Raw genomic sequence first — 17,218 nt, forward strand, 5'->3', positions numbered from 1 at the left:
AGCTACTAATCTGTCCCTTTTTATTTTGTACATGATTTTTGTTTCAAGGTCAAAGGTTCCGTTACAGTTACTATGATGAATCCCAAGGAGAGATTTATAGATCCATTGAGCACCTAGATAAAATGGTAAGATTTTCAGATTTGGGGCAATTAATTGTCTAATAAGTTTCTCCTTCACATGACTTTGAATGCTTCTAGACTCTCTAAGAAAATATTCAAGATTTGATACGTTGTTGATTGTATGCTTTTTCTCTCTCACTTGTCACACAGAGGGTTTTTAACTACTGTACTGTAGTCAGTGTATTGGCAGTTGGTATCATACACTTTATTGAGTGTGCACAATGTATAGTGGATGTAATTATTGTGATACAGGAGGGCCAGGGAGCAGTGTTAGAGGGGAAATATATAAGCCCAAGGCTAATTAAGGAGTGGTTCCCTGTAGACTAGGGAGGATGGCTACAGGTTAATTGGAGCACCTGCAGTCAATTAAGGCCCTGTCAGGAACCTAATAAACCCCCCCTGCTTCAGGCAGATAGGGAGAAGGAGGAAGGAGAGAGGACTGGAGCTTGGAGGTATTCTGCAAGACTTGAAAGATCAGAGAATCAAAGTAAGGGAGACCCTGCCCCAGCAGGGGAGGGAGACTCCTTCCCCCAGCGTCTAAGGACCGAAGGTACCCCACCCAAGGGGGATGAGGGTAAGAACCCGCAGGGGTTGAGAGGGCTGGGGCTCAGAGTAAGGAGCAAACCCAGACCCCTCCCCTGCTTCCCTCCTTTACCACCTTCCCGGGCCAGTAGCGGGGCCCTCGGCGCCCCAAGAGCAGGGGCAAGGGTTGCATCTTAGCCCCCCACCAAGAAAAGTGCAGGACCCACCATACTAACATTGGCCATCTTGTCACTTTATGTAAATATTCCTTATGAGAAAAAATGCTTGCCTGACCGCTCGAAATTCCCTCAGTGTAATTTTTCTGTTTAAATGCAGATATATCTGTATTTAGGGGAAGCAATAAACCTTATGACTTAGAACATAAAGTTTTGTTAGCTTACATTTGTAATAGTGCTAGTTTCATTAGACAGGGATCATACCTATGTTGTTGCTGGTAGTTTCAATAGATTTGATGCAGCTATCGTGGGGAAAAGTTAGGGGTCACACTGACCAAGGAAACTAGAGCCACTTGTGTTACATTGGGACTGTCACCCACATCCTCTCCTTCTACTGTAAAATACGGAAGGAAAAAGCACCTGCCTAGGTCTACAACTGCGTTTCTGTAGAGGTTTAAGTGTAGACCCTCCCGTCACTGTAGTTAATCCACCTCCCCAAGAGATGGTAGCTAGGTCAACAGAATTCTTGCATTGCTCTAGTGCTGTGTAGTTAGGGGCTTAGGTCGGCTTAATTACGTTACTGAGGGGTGTGGATTTTTCACACCCCTGAGCAATGTAGTAGGGCCCACCTAACTTTTTTGTGCAGACCTGGCCGAAGAATCCAGCCTATATTTGGGTCTGGATTTAGATGTGCTCCATACACAAAAGTCAGGTAGCTTCTGATCTCTCTTCCAAGAGAACGTGGATGATCCCAAATCAATTTCCCAAAAGCAGCAAGACCTTCTAGGTTTTTTTAAGGTACTGAAGTGACCAGTCAGTCAGTATCCACTTAAGGAACCTGGAGGAACGCTAGAAGCCTTTGGTGTCAGTTACTCCTGGTTGTCTCAGATTCATATGTCCTCATCATTTTCTGCGGGGAGCCGCAGAATGTACGTAAGAAAAATTACTTCAACTGCCTTTCTTTAAGAAATGCACTTAAGTTCAACATTATCATGAAGATACATTGCAGGAAATCCAATACTTCCTTGCAGAGAATGTCACTGAGCCCATGTTACTGCGTCAAGGAGGAAAGGGTATTTATTCCAGGTTCTTCTTTGTCCCAAAAATACATGAGGGCTTAGGCCCATTCTGAATCTCAGAGATCTAAATTATTATCTAGTTGGAAAAAAATGGTCTTTGGAAACCAGTAGGATTCTTCTAGAGCAGAGGTTCTCAATATAGAAGGGTCGAATCATACACGCATTTAACTTGCACAAATTCAATTATACGCGCTCGGCAAAAAAAAAGGAGAGGAAAAATAACAATTTAAATAGTGCGGGCTGAGCGAGGCGGGTGGCTGGTATCCCTGAGAGACTGGCAGCAGGCTGAGTGGCTGCCCAGCCACCGGCCCCGATCAACCCGCTGAGGGTCTGGGGTTCCGGCTGCTGGCTCCTGCCAGCCGGGGTCCCAGCCGCAGGCCCGCTCAGCCCGCTGCTGGCTGAGTGAACGGAACCCCAGGCCGGCAGTGGGCTCAGCGGCGGCCGGGACCCGCACCCTGCCATTAAAAAAAAAATCGGGTCCTGTGCCACCTTTGGCATGCATGCCGTAGGTTGAGGACCCCTGTTCTAGTGTATACTGTGTATACAGTGGAGTCACATCTCACGGGGGTTAGGTACTGTACTTTATGGTAATTTTCACTGACCTTAGAACCTAACCCCCGCGTAAGATGTGACTCCAGTGTATGTGGTCTGTGAAGCACTGGCATGATGTGGAAGATGCATGGTCACGTAGGCTGGCTTCTAACCTTATTTATGGCTGTTGTATGGTGTTAAAAGACAGAGAAAATACTCTAAATACTTTCCTGTTATTACATTCTTTGAGTTGTGTCCCTGTGGGTGCTTCACTTCAGATGATCAGAGATTTTCAATAGCAGTGCCCGTTTGGTCTGTGCATGCTCCCTGCACATCCTTGTGCCCCATACCAAGGATATATAGGGCTACTTCGGGCAAACTGCTCTCTGTTTCTTCTCAAGTGCCTTGGCCTGAAATGGAGCATGTAGCATGACCACTTCTATCATTCAGAGTTTAGCTTTAGAATCCTCTAGTTTTTAGTTTAGTGTAGTTATTTACTTCTCCTTTAATTCATCTGTATGCTTTTGCGTGTTTTTGTGCTACAGGCTTGTTTTATACTTTTTTGCCTTAATGGAGGAGTTCCTTTTGGGGTTCATCCCCTTTGCCTCCAGGGTATGCCAGGATCTCTGGGATTTAAGCACTGTCTCACTTGTCAGGACCCGTCAGTGATGCACGTTCCGAGTGTATTCACTGGTTAGGGGGGACACACATCCCTGAAATGTGTATTATCTGCTCAGCCTTTAAAAGCAGAGCTAGAAAAGATTGGGAGATTAGATTCAGGCTCCTGATAATAGAGCGAACCTTCCTCCCAGCTTCAGATCCAGGCCAAGAAATACGCCCCATACCTGGGTCTCTGAGCAAGCATAGTGAGTGCCCCATCAACCTCCGCATTGTATTCGCATAGGCCTTCATAGGAGAGATCAGTGGTGGATACTGGGAAGACTCATAAGAAGGGGAATGCTAGTTCTCATAAAGAGCCTATTTCAAAGCAATCCCAGTCTCCTCAGAAAAAGACCATGTTGGAGACTTTATGTCCCAGTCTGGGTACCACTGAGTCTCCAGGTTGCTTTGGTACCAGTACTGATTCTCGGACTTCAAGCTCTTACACAGGTGTGTTTGCAAATGTTTCCTTTGCAAAAAAATTAATTTAATTGATTTATTTAATAAAGTCGTGGAGAATTCACTTGTCCTCTGAAGAGTAGTTATGGTAAATTTGAAGACTAAATTTAATTTTTAAAGTGTGGAATTGATTCAGTTTTGCTAGAAATGAAAATTCCAACATACATTTTAACTGCAGTTATTACTGACTGATCCATAATTTTGTAACATTTGAAGAGAGAGTGATAAAATTGTTGCTGTTCAGGACATGTTTAACTTTTTTTATTGTTAAATGTTGCATGTTGCAGCCTTTCAATTTTTCTCCTTGGAAACATCCCTGGAGCTTTTTACTTTCCATGTCTGCGCTAGCCTCTTCCTTTCCCACCGTTCAGTTTCCTCGCCGTGGGAACACTAATCCAGGGGAGGGCAGAGGTTTTTTAACCACTGTGTCAGTGGGGATATTTTCCAGTAAAGACTAGTGTAGACAAGGCCCATGAGTAGGAATCTGTTGAGATGGGCATCTTTTTAGAAGAGATAATTAAAGTATGGTAGCAAACACCTGTTCTCATTTGTTCATTTCTGTGATCAAAACTTGCAGTTAGCACAGGGTGTGGCATATTTAATTGAGCCACTGAGCCTCCTTGTACTGACTCTTTTCTTTGGCAGTTATTCAGCAAAGTCAGTATAGCATTTTCAATAATTCTGATGAAGTGATATCTATTATACCATGGTTGATCACTATGAGAGTAATTTTGTAATCTTACTTTTAGAGGGAGAAAACTAAAGTAGACTCCATAGTAATAGGCTGGTTTTGTCCCCCTCAGGGTCATCTTTCTTTTCTAACCAGTATTTGAATGTGTGACACCCTGTTCCTGTATTGAATTCCAATTTATTTGTAAGCAAACAGCACTCTCTGTATGGAATCCCCATCTCTGTTCTGTTTTCCCCAGTCTGTTAACAGAGCTTGGAACCTTTGGTCTCTGATGAGACTTTGTTTTTCTGTGGCCTGGTCTACACTACAGGGTAGGTCGAATTTAGCCGCGTGAGATCGATTTAAAAATGAATGCGTCCACACAACCAACCTCATTCCATCGACTTAAAGGGCTCTTAAAATCGACTTCTGTACTCCTCCCCAGCAAGGGGAGTAGCGCTAAAATCGACTTTGCTGGGTCGAATATGGGGTAGCGCAGTCGCAAATTGACAGTATTGGCCTCTGGGCGCTATCCCAGAGTGCTCCATTGTGACAACTCTGGACAGCACTTTGAACTCCAATGCACTAGCCAGGTGCACAGGAAAAGCCCCGGGAACTTTTGAATTTCATTTCCTGTTTGGTCAGAGTGGCAAGCTCAGCAGCACAGGTTACCATGCAGTCTCCCCAGAATCGTAGAGCGTAGAATGTTTCTACGTTCCCCCCATCATCTCCGTCCCTGCGGTTATTGCAGATTAGAAGGCAAAATAATGCACTCGCGATGACACGATTTCCGAGCTCATGCAGTCCTCCTGCACTGATAGGGCACAGCTAATGCGTGGAAGCATTCGGGGCAGAGGCCAGGAAAGAATTAAGTGAGCGCGAAGAGTGAAGGCAGGACGCGATGCTGAGGCTAATGGGGGAGCAAACGGACATGATCAAGTGTCTGTTGGAACTACAGGAAAGCCAACAAGAGCACAGACCCTCGCTGCATCCACTGTATAACCGCCTACCCTCCTCCCCATGTTCCATAGCCTCCTCACCCAGAAGCCCAAGAACGTTGGGGGTGGGGGGAGACTCCGGGCACCCAGCCACTCCACTGCAGAGGATGGCCCAAGCAACAGAAGGCTGTCATTCAAACAGTTTGGTTTTTAGTGTGGCTACAATAAGCAATGTGGCCTTGTCCTTTCCTCCTCCCCCACCCCACCCGGGCTACCTTGTCCGTTATCTCATTTTTTTTGTAATTAATAAAGAAAGAATGCATGGTTTCAAAACAGTAGTTACTTTATTTCGAAGGGGGGGGTGGTTGGCTTACAGGGAATTAAAATCAACAAAGGGGGCGGGTTTTCATCAAGGAGAAACACACACAACTGTCACATCAAAACCTGGACAGTCATGAAACTGGTTTTCAAAGCCTCTCTGATGCGCAGCGTGCCTTGCTGAGCTCTTCTAATCGCCCTGGTGTCTGGCACAAAACGATTGTCTGCTATTGCTTTCACGGAGGGAGGGGCGACTGACGACATGTACCCAAAACCACCTGCGACAATGTTTTTGCACCCAGTATTCTAATGGACGGTGGAGACTGCGGGAACTGTGGGATAGCTACCCACAGTGCACTGCTCCGTAAGTCGATGCTAGCCACGGTAGTGAGGACGCACTCCGCCAACTTAATGCACTTAGTGTGGACATACGCAATCGACTTCTATAAAATCGACCTAATTTCGTATGAATTTTGGAAATTTTCTTCAGCAGTTGTGTAGTAGGTGTGCAGCCTGTGCATCTTTAGAATTGGAAATGGCGCTGCAATGTTCTCCTCATGCAGGAGATCAACCATGTTTCCTCAGCTTTTGGTATGAATGCTTTCAGTTTCATATCCTATCCTCAGCCCACTCCTGTTTCCTCAGATACAATCCAGGTCTGGGTGGAATCTGATGGAAATGCTAAGGAACAATGTGAAGCTATTCCCTCTAGTTCTCTCCACAGAGAGAGACACAAAAAACCCTATGTTTTACCTTTTGAGGGTCCTACTCTATTTGGAGACAAGACCAATTTCATGCTGGGAAAGATAGTAACCATCACTCCTAAACTAACGACTTGCTCGAGTTGGGTCGCTATTTAGTAAAGCGCTTAAGCATATGCTTCATGAGCAGTGTAAATATTCTGGAATAAAGTGCCTTTTATTTCAGAATAGTATCTGCAATGGAGGGCTATTCCAGAATTTCTATTCTGGTCAATTTTCCTGCCTGTATAAGGCATAAGGGACACATGTATCACTATCACAGCCAGCAGGCAGGGTGGATTTGATTTAAACCAAATTGATTTAAATTATAGTTTTTATTGAGTGTTACTCACTGCATTCACTGACACTCAGTACTACTTTAAAGGTGAAATTGTAAAAGGAAAATCTGCCTATTTCAGCTATTTATTTATTATCACAACTGCATCTAAAATGATAGTACCATAGAGTAACAACTATCTTTTTTGCTCAAACATGAGAATTCAAGAGTAGTCCAGAAGAAAGACAGGCAGTCCTTAAGAAAGAAGTATGAAATAAAAAAGTTTACCAATCTGAAGATCCTGCATGTTCAGATATGTTCCTTTCATCATCTTCAACGCAGCATCCTCCTGAGAAGGAACACTTCTCATGATGTTGTTTCATTCGGGCAACCAGGCCTTGCATTTCTTTGTTGCACTGTTTGCATTTGCACGCATGCCTGTCTTACCCACAGGTAGAGGAACTTCATTAAAATATTCCCAAACTGGGTCTCTTTTACGGCCTGCTGCCATTATAGCTTTTCCCTTCTAGTGAGAGAATGGTATGGTAGATCTCAAATCAATGAAAGCTACACTCAGAAAGACCTGAAGACTTCTGGAATATGCTGCTCAAACAGTTTCAGTTTTGTTTCTGTTGCCTGTCCCTCCGTTCTCACATTTATCTCCAGACTTCTTCTCCTTGTCCAGATCTATTCTGCCCCCAACAATCTTCCATTCACTGAACTTTTTGAAAACTTGCACTTTTAGAAAGAGGTAAGGGATTGACTCTGTGTATGCAAATTTTCAGAGGGACAGTAGGGTTGCGGTCTATTATTTCCCATCTCTATATTTTATTTATTTAAAAACATTTTTGCTGTTAACAAGCATGTTAGCTCTGGAGAAACAAATCCACAGTTTGAGAACTGCAAAACTAAGCCTGGTGGTATCTGATGATATCTTCTAGACTGAGCACTGTCCAGTTGGGTAGATAGAAAGATTAACCTAAATAATCTATACAGAAGCCCTTGGAACCCCATAAGATTAGGTCCCTAATCCATGAACTATTGGAACTCATTTACAAAACTTTTCTTAAACATTACATGAATATATTGTCTCATACTATAGAATTAGAATGTATAATCCCTATTCCATGATGAGATATCTTTGAGCTATAATGTATCTTAATTAAAACTATCTTTAGATAGGTTTTTTCCTCAAAAAGCATTTTATCAAAAAAATCCGATTTAAATAAAAAATCTCCAATTTAAATAAAAAAAATCTGATTATTTGCCACAATTTACTGATGTAAGAGCGGGGGGAGCATTTGTTTAGAAAAAAATGAAGAGTAATTTGTTCTGCTCATGGCTAGAAAAAACTACCTGCCACAATCAGGACCAGATTGCTCACCTCAATTGCACTGGTGTAAATCTGATAACTGCATTTAAATCAGTGTGGGAACGCCTGTGTAATAGCGATCAGAATCTGGCTTCACTTGAAGCTTAGTTTAAGTATTATTTGCTAATATCCCATCACCTTTTATTTTTTCACTTATAAGATTCAGCTTACAAATCCATCAGTTCATATCGTTACTAGGACCAAAGTTTCCAAGAGCAGCCACTGATTGTGGGTGCTTTTGAGGTGTGCTTTTCAGAAGTACTATGTACTACCTTCAGCTCCCATTAACTTTTGTTAAAGTTGTGGATGCCCAGCACTTCTGAAAATCATCTCAAGTTGGGCACAAAAAAGCAGAAACACCCAGAATCATTGCTGATTTTTGAAAATTTTGTTCTGGATATGTTACAAGCTGAGAAAAGTGAGCAAACTTGAAAAATGACTGCAAAAATAATTGGATTATTTGCATAAACTATTAACTGTTAGGACATTTCTACTTCTATGTGTATTCTACTCTTGTCCTACTTTTCTTAGAAACAAAGTAGATATTATGAAATTGACAATAAATATAATTGAATACAATATTATTGGACATTATAGTATGAAATACTATATATAAAATAAGAACCTCATCTTGCAAACTTTTACTTACATGAGTAGCCCCATTGATTACTAAACCAGGAGTTAAAAATGAATTTTGTTATGTTAGATATTCCCCATCGCATTGCACCTGGGCACTGCAGATGTCATTTAATATGTGTTTGGTAAACCAATATATACTACATATATGGTGGTATTGTGGTATCCACATGATAAATTACAGAGCTGTGTGGTACTCTTTTCTCTAATTCATATCCAGCTGGACTCCTTCGACGCTTGCAGATTTCTAAACAGCTTAATGCAACTGCCATTTAGAATGAACAAAAACACAAAATACCAGGTGACAGCAGTATTTCCTTATTCACTCAAACTGTGGGGTTTTCCTCCTGTACATTACACTGGCCTGAGAACCAGTATTGGCAGTACTCATTTTGAAATCAAGGATTCAAAAAATAGTTCCAGTACAATTTTTAAAATTCTGTAAACCATTGCTAAAATAGACGTTTCGGTAAAATGTGGAGAATGCATGATGATGTATTGTGGAATGCAGGTTTTATTTATATTAGTTTGGGACGATGAGCTAAACTCTAAATGTTCCATGGTCATAACTTTTGTATCAAAATCAGCTTATTTGACGCTGATAAATACAGTGACCATTTAGTGAGGACAGCTGCTAAATTGTCAGATAGAGTTCAGGATATTTCAGTGGCTTATTGCTGTGACATGAATCTTGTACCTCACTGTAGGTTCTGTACTACATTAATGAAATGATTTTTTTTTTATCTGCAAAATGTGTTCTGCTGTTCGTAATTAAGGCTACGATTTAGTCATGGGTATTTTTAGTAAAAGTCATGGACAGGTCACAGGCAGTTAACAAAAATTCACTGCCCGTGACCTGTCCATGACTTGTACTATATACCCCTGACTAAATCTTAGCGCAGGGGGGATGGGGAGCGGGGGCAGTGGCACCAACTGCCCGGGGCCACCTGAGCAGCAGCTGGTGCATTTGCCCCCGAGGCCGCTCCAGCAGTGCCGATGGGGCTGGCTGCGGGGTCGCCCGAGCGGCTGGCTCCGGAGCCGCTGCAGAATTCATGGAGATCACGGAAAGTCACAGAATCCGTGACAGACATGGAGCCCTATTCATAATCACAGTTGCAGTTGGCATATCTCATTCCATTTTGGTATGCAGTTAAGCTGATTCTACTTTACATAGCTGTACAATAATTAAAATTTACAAGAAAACTGGAGAGCTCAGGAGATTATCTTGTCTTTCAAATTGTTGTTCTCCAGTTCATATCCTTCCTAGGTCAGTAGTGAACGAAAGTTTATTACACCACTGAATAGCTTTATGTGAAACAAGCTGGTCACAATCCAGTTAGTGGACAAGTGTTCACATCACAGTTGGTACCCTTGCTGACTTTTAGCTAGAAAGGGAATAACTGGATGAGTTGGGATGCTAAGGGCCAGAGCATGCCTTCCTGAAAATCCCTTGGAAAGCAAGAAAATTGCAGCATTTCTGGAAGAATGGGCCATTCTTTGTTTTGAGGGAAGTGTAAGTGGCATTGTCGTCTCCCCAGCAGACCCTTCACCATGTTTAGGGCTTTGTTGTTGTGGGGGATGGGTGGACTTGACTTGGTGTGAGAGGATGGCCGCTCTTGGGGTGACGATTTCTCCTCTTTCCATCCAACTTCCCCTAAACTCAAAACAAAAAAAAGCACCTCAGGAGAATTTCTCCATGAATATTGTGCACATGCTCTCTCCCCCTTGTCCCTCTCCCCCCCCCACACACACTGTGAACTTACTTCCACTCCCATGACAAGCGTACTGTCCTGTTCTGAACTCCAGGGGAATTTCCTTGACTCATCAGTAGCTGGACCTCATTAACCCGTTGGCAACTTTAAGGACTAAGCATTTCCCAGACAGGAGAATGTAGGACAGGACCTATCACTGTTTGGCAAGAGGCAGCTGGGGAATAGCTGAGGAAGGTAGAAGCTGTAAGGTAGATTTGTTGTAAGCTATTTTACATGTATGTGATGTGTTATATGCTGACAAGGAAAGAGCAGCCTTTGCCTGGAACACTGGTGGGATTTTATTGGTGTCTGTATAAACATAAATTTTAGGATATGTAATTAGGTTTTATTTTCACACGGGGATTTTAACCTGCCTAGTATTTGGTGCTACTGCTCTTCAGAAGCCCATAGGAGTAAAATTCTTCAGGGAGTAGTGTTGCCAGGGGAACAGGCAGAGGCAGTAGTGGGAAGGCAATAGATCTTTATGTGGCTGTCTCAAGATTTGAAGGATAGTCCATGGATGTCAGATCATTTACGGCTTTGGAAGGTCATACCCCCGTCCCTTCTTTTTATAAGGGACAGGGGCAAGGCAAACCCACAGTTAGAAAATACTGTTCATATACTGAGATTCCCATGATTCAGAATTGAGGTTTTTCCTTCTCAAACACATCATGTAGTTGTGATGTCCATTAATTAAAAGGCTCACACATTTTAACTAGGTAGGCAGTAATCATTGCTATTGACTCTTTTTCAGGGTATGAGCATTATAGAGCAGCTAGATCCTGTATCTTTTAGCAATTACTTGAAGAAATACCATAATACAATATGTGGAAGACATCCCATTGGGGTATTATTAAATGTAAGTACCACTCTTTGTGAAAATGTTGACTTCTTGCAAATTTGTTTAAATTTCTCTCACCAATAAATTGCTACGGGCCTATTACCTCTGAGACTGGAAGTCTGAATCCAGTTTGTTTTCCCAAGTTTTCAAACTCTGTAATTTTCTAGGCTGAAACACAAGCAAACTTACCTTTTACCACAGCTGGGATTTTCAAAAGTGCCTAAGAGAGATAAACATCAAGTTCCATAGAATTTCAATGTGAAATGGGCAACTAACTCTCCTAGACTCCTTTAAAATTCCCATCCCTAGTGAAATGTACAATATTAATTCCTGAATCAATAGTGGTAGCACATATATTTTAAAGAAAGTATGTTTGCCTGTATATTATTTATTTGGTGATTGTGAACGTATTGTGGCTTCTGACAATATTTCAAAGGGGAGTTGCACGCAGCAACTCTGAACCAGCTCCTAAATTAATAGCCATTATGGGCCAGATTCTATGTTATATTCTGGCTACTGTGTGCTCCTCTGGTGATACAAAGCAGCTGTAAACTTGGCTTAATTAGCTGATCACAGTGGGTTTGTGGCTGCTTCACAGCATTGCTGGATTCGTGCAAACCAGCTAGATGGTACTGGTGAGTTTAGTCTTGTATTTTTAAATGTAATTTAAAACACAAATGGGAGGGACATTATTCTTTTTTTATTTTAACCAGGGAGGGTGTTATTCATTGGGAGGTTGAATCTCTGTGGAGAACACACTGAGGTATCTCTACAGGACGGGGCCTGTGAAAAGATCTCTATTTGCAGTGTCTATATTGGGAAGAGTATTAAAAAAAAAAAATTTAAATGTTGTAGCTCTGACCATGTTACCAAAATCACAGGAGTTTTTTTGTTAAAAATAATTCTACAATTTAGCAATAAATCTAGGTCCCTACATTTTGTTGTCTCTCTTGCTTCGCATTTTCCTTCTCTTAATGGTCCAACTGCCTCAAAGACTACAAGCACCAGTATTCAGTTTGCCTCTTGTAAAAATTTCCTACTGCACAAAAGATTAGGTGAGGGATGGGTCTCTCTGCATGAATAATAGGGAGTCACATAGGGGGGTCTCTCCAGAAGGTGTCCGTGGAGTATTTGGGGGTTTTGAGGAAAGGAAGGAGCTGCAGGAACGCATTCAGTCCAATTGAAGGAGGGGGCTGGGGACTAAAGTAGCAGAGTCTGGTGGCATAAATCATCTTGTGAATAACTTGTCCTTAACGTGTTTGTTTTTTTTCTTTTTTTGTTTTCATATAGGCTATAACAGAGCTCCAGAAGAATGGAATGAATATGAGCTTTTCATTTTTGAATTATGCCCAGTCAAGCCAGTGTCGAAACTGGCAAGACAGCTCAGTGAGTTATGCTGCTGGAGCACTAATGGTCCACTGAACCTCCGAACACTCAGGGATGCCACCTGCACACATACTATGTACGGGGTCCCAGCCTAGCCCTCACAAAGATACGGTTCCTGGTCTTCGGGTATACTGAAACCTCAAACTAATAGAACTCTCTTCTTTTCCAGTAGGTGTAGTCCTTCCTTAGTTTCAACTCATTTAAAAATGCTTTCTTGTTAAACCAATGGAAGGAAGGCTTGTGTCAAAACTTTGTGATTTAAAAAAAAAAAGATAATGTCTGTAAAGGCCTGGTGGTAGACAGTCCTTGCAAATATAACATGTAAAGCATTTACCATATCCTAAATTTGCACTCTTTGCAGACCTGTGCACATGTACTCAGCTTTCAGAATAGTTTTGCCAGTTGTAAACAGAAAAAAGGGTGGGAGCTTTTTAATGAAAAAAAAAAAGCATTTATAAATGATCCTGTATTAGAATATAATAAAACTCCAGTATAGTCCATTACTAGCTGTGTTGTACAACAGATATCTTCTATTTTAGTTGCTAATAAAGGGCTACACAAACCAAAATAGTCTGATTTAAACTTATTGCTTTGTGTTCTGTATGTGAACTGCTTCTCATTAACGTCATTCTCCTCCAGATTCTCATGCCTGATGATAAACTCAACCATTCTGTAAAATACTGTAGAATGTATTTTATATTCCACATTTATGTCATGACTTCTTCATTTACAGAATTTTTTTACCTCAAAGCTGTAGAATGAGTTCAGCTTTGCAAATTAATTTTTAAAATCTTTTTTTATATTTTAGTGTTTGCATTTATTTCACAGAACTACATATAAAAATTATCTTTTGGTATGTGATACAAATCTATATCAAAATAATGATTTTGGTGACTTTTTTAATGTCAAAACTTGATTATTCAATTTATAATGGATACAGTACTTTAATTGCAATAATAAAAATTGAAAACAGAAGTCTGCCAATTAGGTAATTCTGAAAACATATTCAGCATTCAGAGGTCATTCGGGCCAGACAGTGCTACGTTCATGCAACTGTTCCTTAAGGATTTGATTGAAAAAAGAAATTTCTCACGTTTGAATTCTTTAATAAGAAATCATCTTAAAAAAATTCTGTTTCTTCCAACCTCTTGAAACATCACTACATCTTATGGGTTTCTTGAGCACTTCTCCAACCAAAATAATGGTAATTGTTTGTTCAATTAATACCATTTTTGGAAGTCTTCATTTTGTTTAATAAGTAGTGCAAATTGCGATGGCAGTAGTTATTGTTTAAGTAAATGGAGTTAACATTCCCTGACATTTGGTCTACTGTCAGGCGACCTTTGTATGTCTCATACTTGTCGCTTTTTTGGTGGGGGAGAACGTCTTTGTATGTAGATACTACTTGCAGAAATAATTCCGCATCTAATTTTCCCTTAATTGGATGGTCACCACTTCAGTGATATCAGGTGAATGCTCCATTTATAAAATGAACTACTTTGCAGATATTTTTATGCCATCATAAGCATCAGTCTTCACTCTTTGCATGGCTTCTCTATATTAGTTGCCTTGCTGCTCTGACTTGTTCCTGGAAACTCTCAGCAGCAGATAGAAAATAATCTTTCAGGCTTTATCAAAGAAAATCTCACAAATATGTACAAATATATCTGAATTTGTATACTCTTCTATAAAGTTTCAAAGGTTTCTGATGACTGTGCCTTATTTAGCAAAAACCATTTGATCATTGAAATTAGCATTATTTTGCTTCTCTTCCACATGTTAGTGAATTCAAGGATTATTTAGAACTAGAATTTCTGTTAGTCTTAATGCCAAATACTTATGTCATTTCTGAAACATGCAAACTTACTTAACAGGTAACAGGTATTTGGAATCATTAAATATTTTTACCCTAAGGTAAATGTAGTAATAGCCTTCAAATAAAAATATTTTTTAAGTTGCCTCATAGTTCTGTAAGAAGATATTTTTGTTGTTATTTTTTTTTTTAAAAAAAGGAAAGTTCCAAGGAAATCTATAGCCATTTTGCTCAGCACAATGTTCTGAAATATCTCATGGTGAAAGCACTTCTCACCACATGTAAACTATGTAATGTATTTCACAATAAAGTTTCTAATTAAAATTGGAATTTCTGAGCCTACTAATCACGCTGATAATTTTGCTGAAAAACTCCCAAACTGGCCTCCCGTACTGTTGCAATCATAGAGACTTAATCAGAAGGACTTGTGGTAGAACTGCCTGTCTTGTGAGAACAGGACACCTCTAGTGTCAGATATACATATACTTTATATATATATATATATATATATATATATACGGTTGCCTTGATTTTGGCTTAATTTGAAGAATTTCTAGGTGTCTCAGTTTAAATATGTCAAAAAGGGAAAGGAATTAAGAAGCCAAATATAAGAATCTTTAAAGGACCAATCTTTAAAGGACCTTCACTGAAGACCAGAACAACATTGTTCCAGCTTCACTTAGGACCTATTACATGCTCTTCTCATTCAAATAAGAGTAACATACTCTTTGGGACAAATGCTGATTGCCTTACTTACATGAGCAGACCCATTCACCTCAGTGGGACTACTGCAGAAAGGGGAGAAGGATTTGACCCCTCTTTTATAGCATTAAATATCATTAAAGAAAGTGGTTCTCACAGTCAGTTTGTGTTACATAATTGGGTACACACACACATCAGATGAAAATGTTATTGATTACAAAAACAGAATTACCTTTTTGTTTTTCCGTTTGAGTACAGGTTCCTAGTTTATTTTAAAAATAACATCACTGCAGGATGCTTATTCCTGGATCTCATGCTTCCAGCTTGAAACAGGGCCAAATTCTTATAAGATTTTGGACCCGCTGAGGCGCTGGGAGCAGTGGTTAGCACATATGGTTAACGCACCCTCTAAGTGGGTTACCCGCTGGAGCCCTCAATTCCTTTTCTGACCATAGTCCACGAAGGTGCTCTCCTCAGGAGAATTTAAGCAAATGCTGCGCTAGCTCTCACCAACTCACAATCTGTTTCTTAAAAATTAATTTCTCACACAATCTGTGGAGCCTATTCATGATGATCTGGATTATCTGAACCCAAGAGTGCCCTCTCATTTCAGCCTCAAGCCCTCCTACAGCTCAGTTCCATTGCAACCCCTCACGTGGAGCTTTTTCAGTATTGTTACTTTAGCATGTCCTGGCATTTCTGTGCCCAATTCTATTGTTCATTGTATTCCATTCAGTGCTGCTTCACTTTGTCTTGAGGCCTCAGCATTTTGTCACACAATTTTCTTAGAGCTTTGAATTGGTGCTTCTGGCAACTCTGGGTGTCTTCTCTTGGTACTGGTGGTATGTGTAGTTTCCCGATACTTTGGAACTTTCTCTGGATGGTTTGGTGTGATTTTTCTGTAGTTCATTTCTTTTGTTTTCAGGATGTTATTCTCTTCCTCCATTCCCTCAAAGAAATGAAGAGAACCAGAAGTTTCAAAAGAAATGCTTGATTTAGAAAGACGTTGGTCATTGCTAAGTGCAGCTGCTAGTTCCTCAGCCTTAGAGCTGAGTCTGACTTCGGTGGGGGAGGAGGGGAGAGAGATCTGCCTTGAAAAGTTACCCAAAGCCATCAAGTTTCATCAAATCCATTCTAGAGACACCCCCGGTTCTGTCTCAGTCCACCACAGGAGACTGCTATCAGTTGAGCCTGCAGCTGGACCAGGAGGAAGTCCTCAGTGTGAAAGCCTTAGGTTCTTACATGCAAGGCCACCTTATTAGTGATGGCAACTTCAACTGCAACGTGTAACTGAGCTTTAGAATCTAGTGTAGTGCATCTGAGGGATATTTTAATGTTGGACATATGTAAGATAGCCAGATGGTCCTACATACACTTACAAAGCTTGGATTCAGTCTCTAGGGAGGATCCGGCTTTATTCTTTCAGTAATGCAGAACCTGTTACCCAAATTGTCCAGATCCCTAGAGCTTTTGTTTCTTTCGGGTTGTCCCTTATTTAAGTCTGTCTTAAAGTTGTTTTTTCGAGCACACCTCCATCCAGGCTTTCTGTTCATGCCTTGGGACTTTGGGGGGTATTTTATCCCTACTGTACCTAACTATTTTAAATGTTCTTGTTTCTTCCATGCTGAATATTAGTCTAATTTGTACACTCCTTGTTGCAGTGTTGTTATTTTGGGATATCTCTCACGCAGCTTGTTCTCCAAGAGTGAAAATCCTAAGTTTAGAGTCAGAAAAATGACTTATCCGTAATTCTGTTGGGATAGTTTTTAAGGATTCATTTTTACATTAGTTATTCTTTTTAGCCGGGTGTGCTTGCTTCCTCTCTTCTTCAGGAGCTGACAAGAAGATTTTGGTAGCATGTGCTGGGCAATATGAGGGGAGGGGAATGCACAAAGACTGCTACTATTGCTGCTTTAGAAGGTCAAAAACCTTAGAGGAGTTCTGCCCTGTCTTGTGATAGGAGCACAAACCCCGTGAATGAGAATCCTTTGTCATATGTTCAAAGAAATAAAAGGAAAGGTAAGTAAATTTATCTTCTTGGTCTTCAGTCCAGTCTGCCGATCATTCTTACAGGATTCTAAAGTGAGATCAGGAACTGAAGATAACGCACTCTGTTTTAGCCAACGTGTGTGATACACAAGGGATGCTCTTTCCAGTCATGCAGTTCCGATTCTTGTTAATAATTACACTGCTCTACAGCCAAAATGCTTCTGAAATAAATGTAGTCA

The 17,218-nt window shown here is 40.8% G+C and overlaps 1 protein-coding gene across 3 annotated transcripts in view; it reads left to right on the top strand.

Moving 5' to 3' along the window:
• Positions 1-12,746, top strand: part of MEMO1 (mediator of cell motility 1) — a 55,407-nt gene extending 42,661 nt beyond the window's left edge. For all 3 annotated transcript variants that reach the window (XM_024212108.3, XM_024212110.3, XM_024212111.2), the window contains exons 7-9: positions 49-125; positions 11,003-11,107; positions 12,380-12,746. In XM_024212108.3, the coding sequence (XP_024067876.1) occupies positions 49-125; positions 11,003-11,107; positions 12,380-12,511 (314 nt within the window). In that variant the 3' untranslated portion in view covers positions 12,512-12,746. The remainder of the gene's footprint in view (positions 1-48; positions 126-11,002; positions 11,108-12,379) is intronic.
• The last annotated feature ends 4,472 nt before the right edge of the window (positions 12,747-17,218 follow it).

Source organism: Terrapene carolina, unplaced genomic scaffold (genome assembly GCF_002925995.2).
Source record: "Terrapene carolina triunguis isolate 2854851 unplaced genomic scaffold, T_m_triunguis-2.0 Scaffold85, whole genome shotgun sequence".
Classification (NCBI taxonomy): Eukaryota; Metazoa; Chordata; order Testudines; family Emydidae; genus Terrapene; species Terrapene triunguis.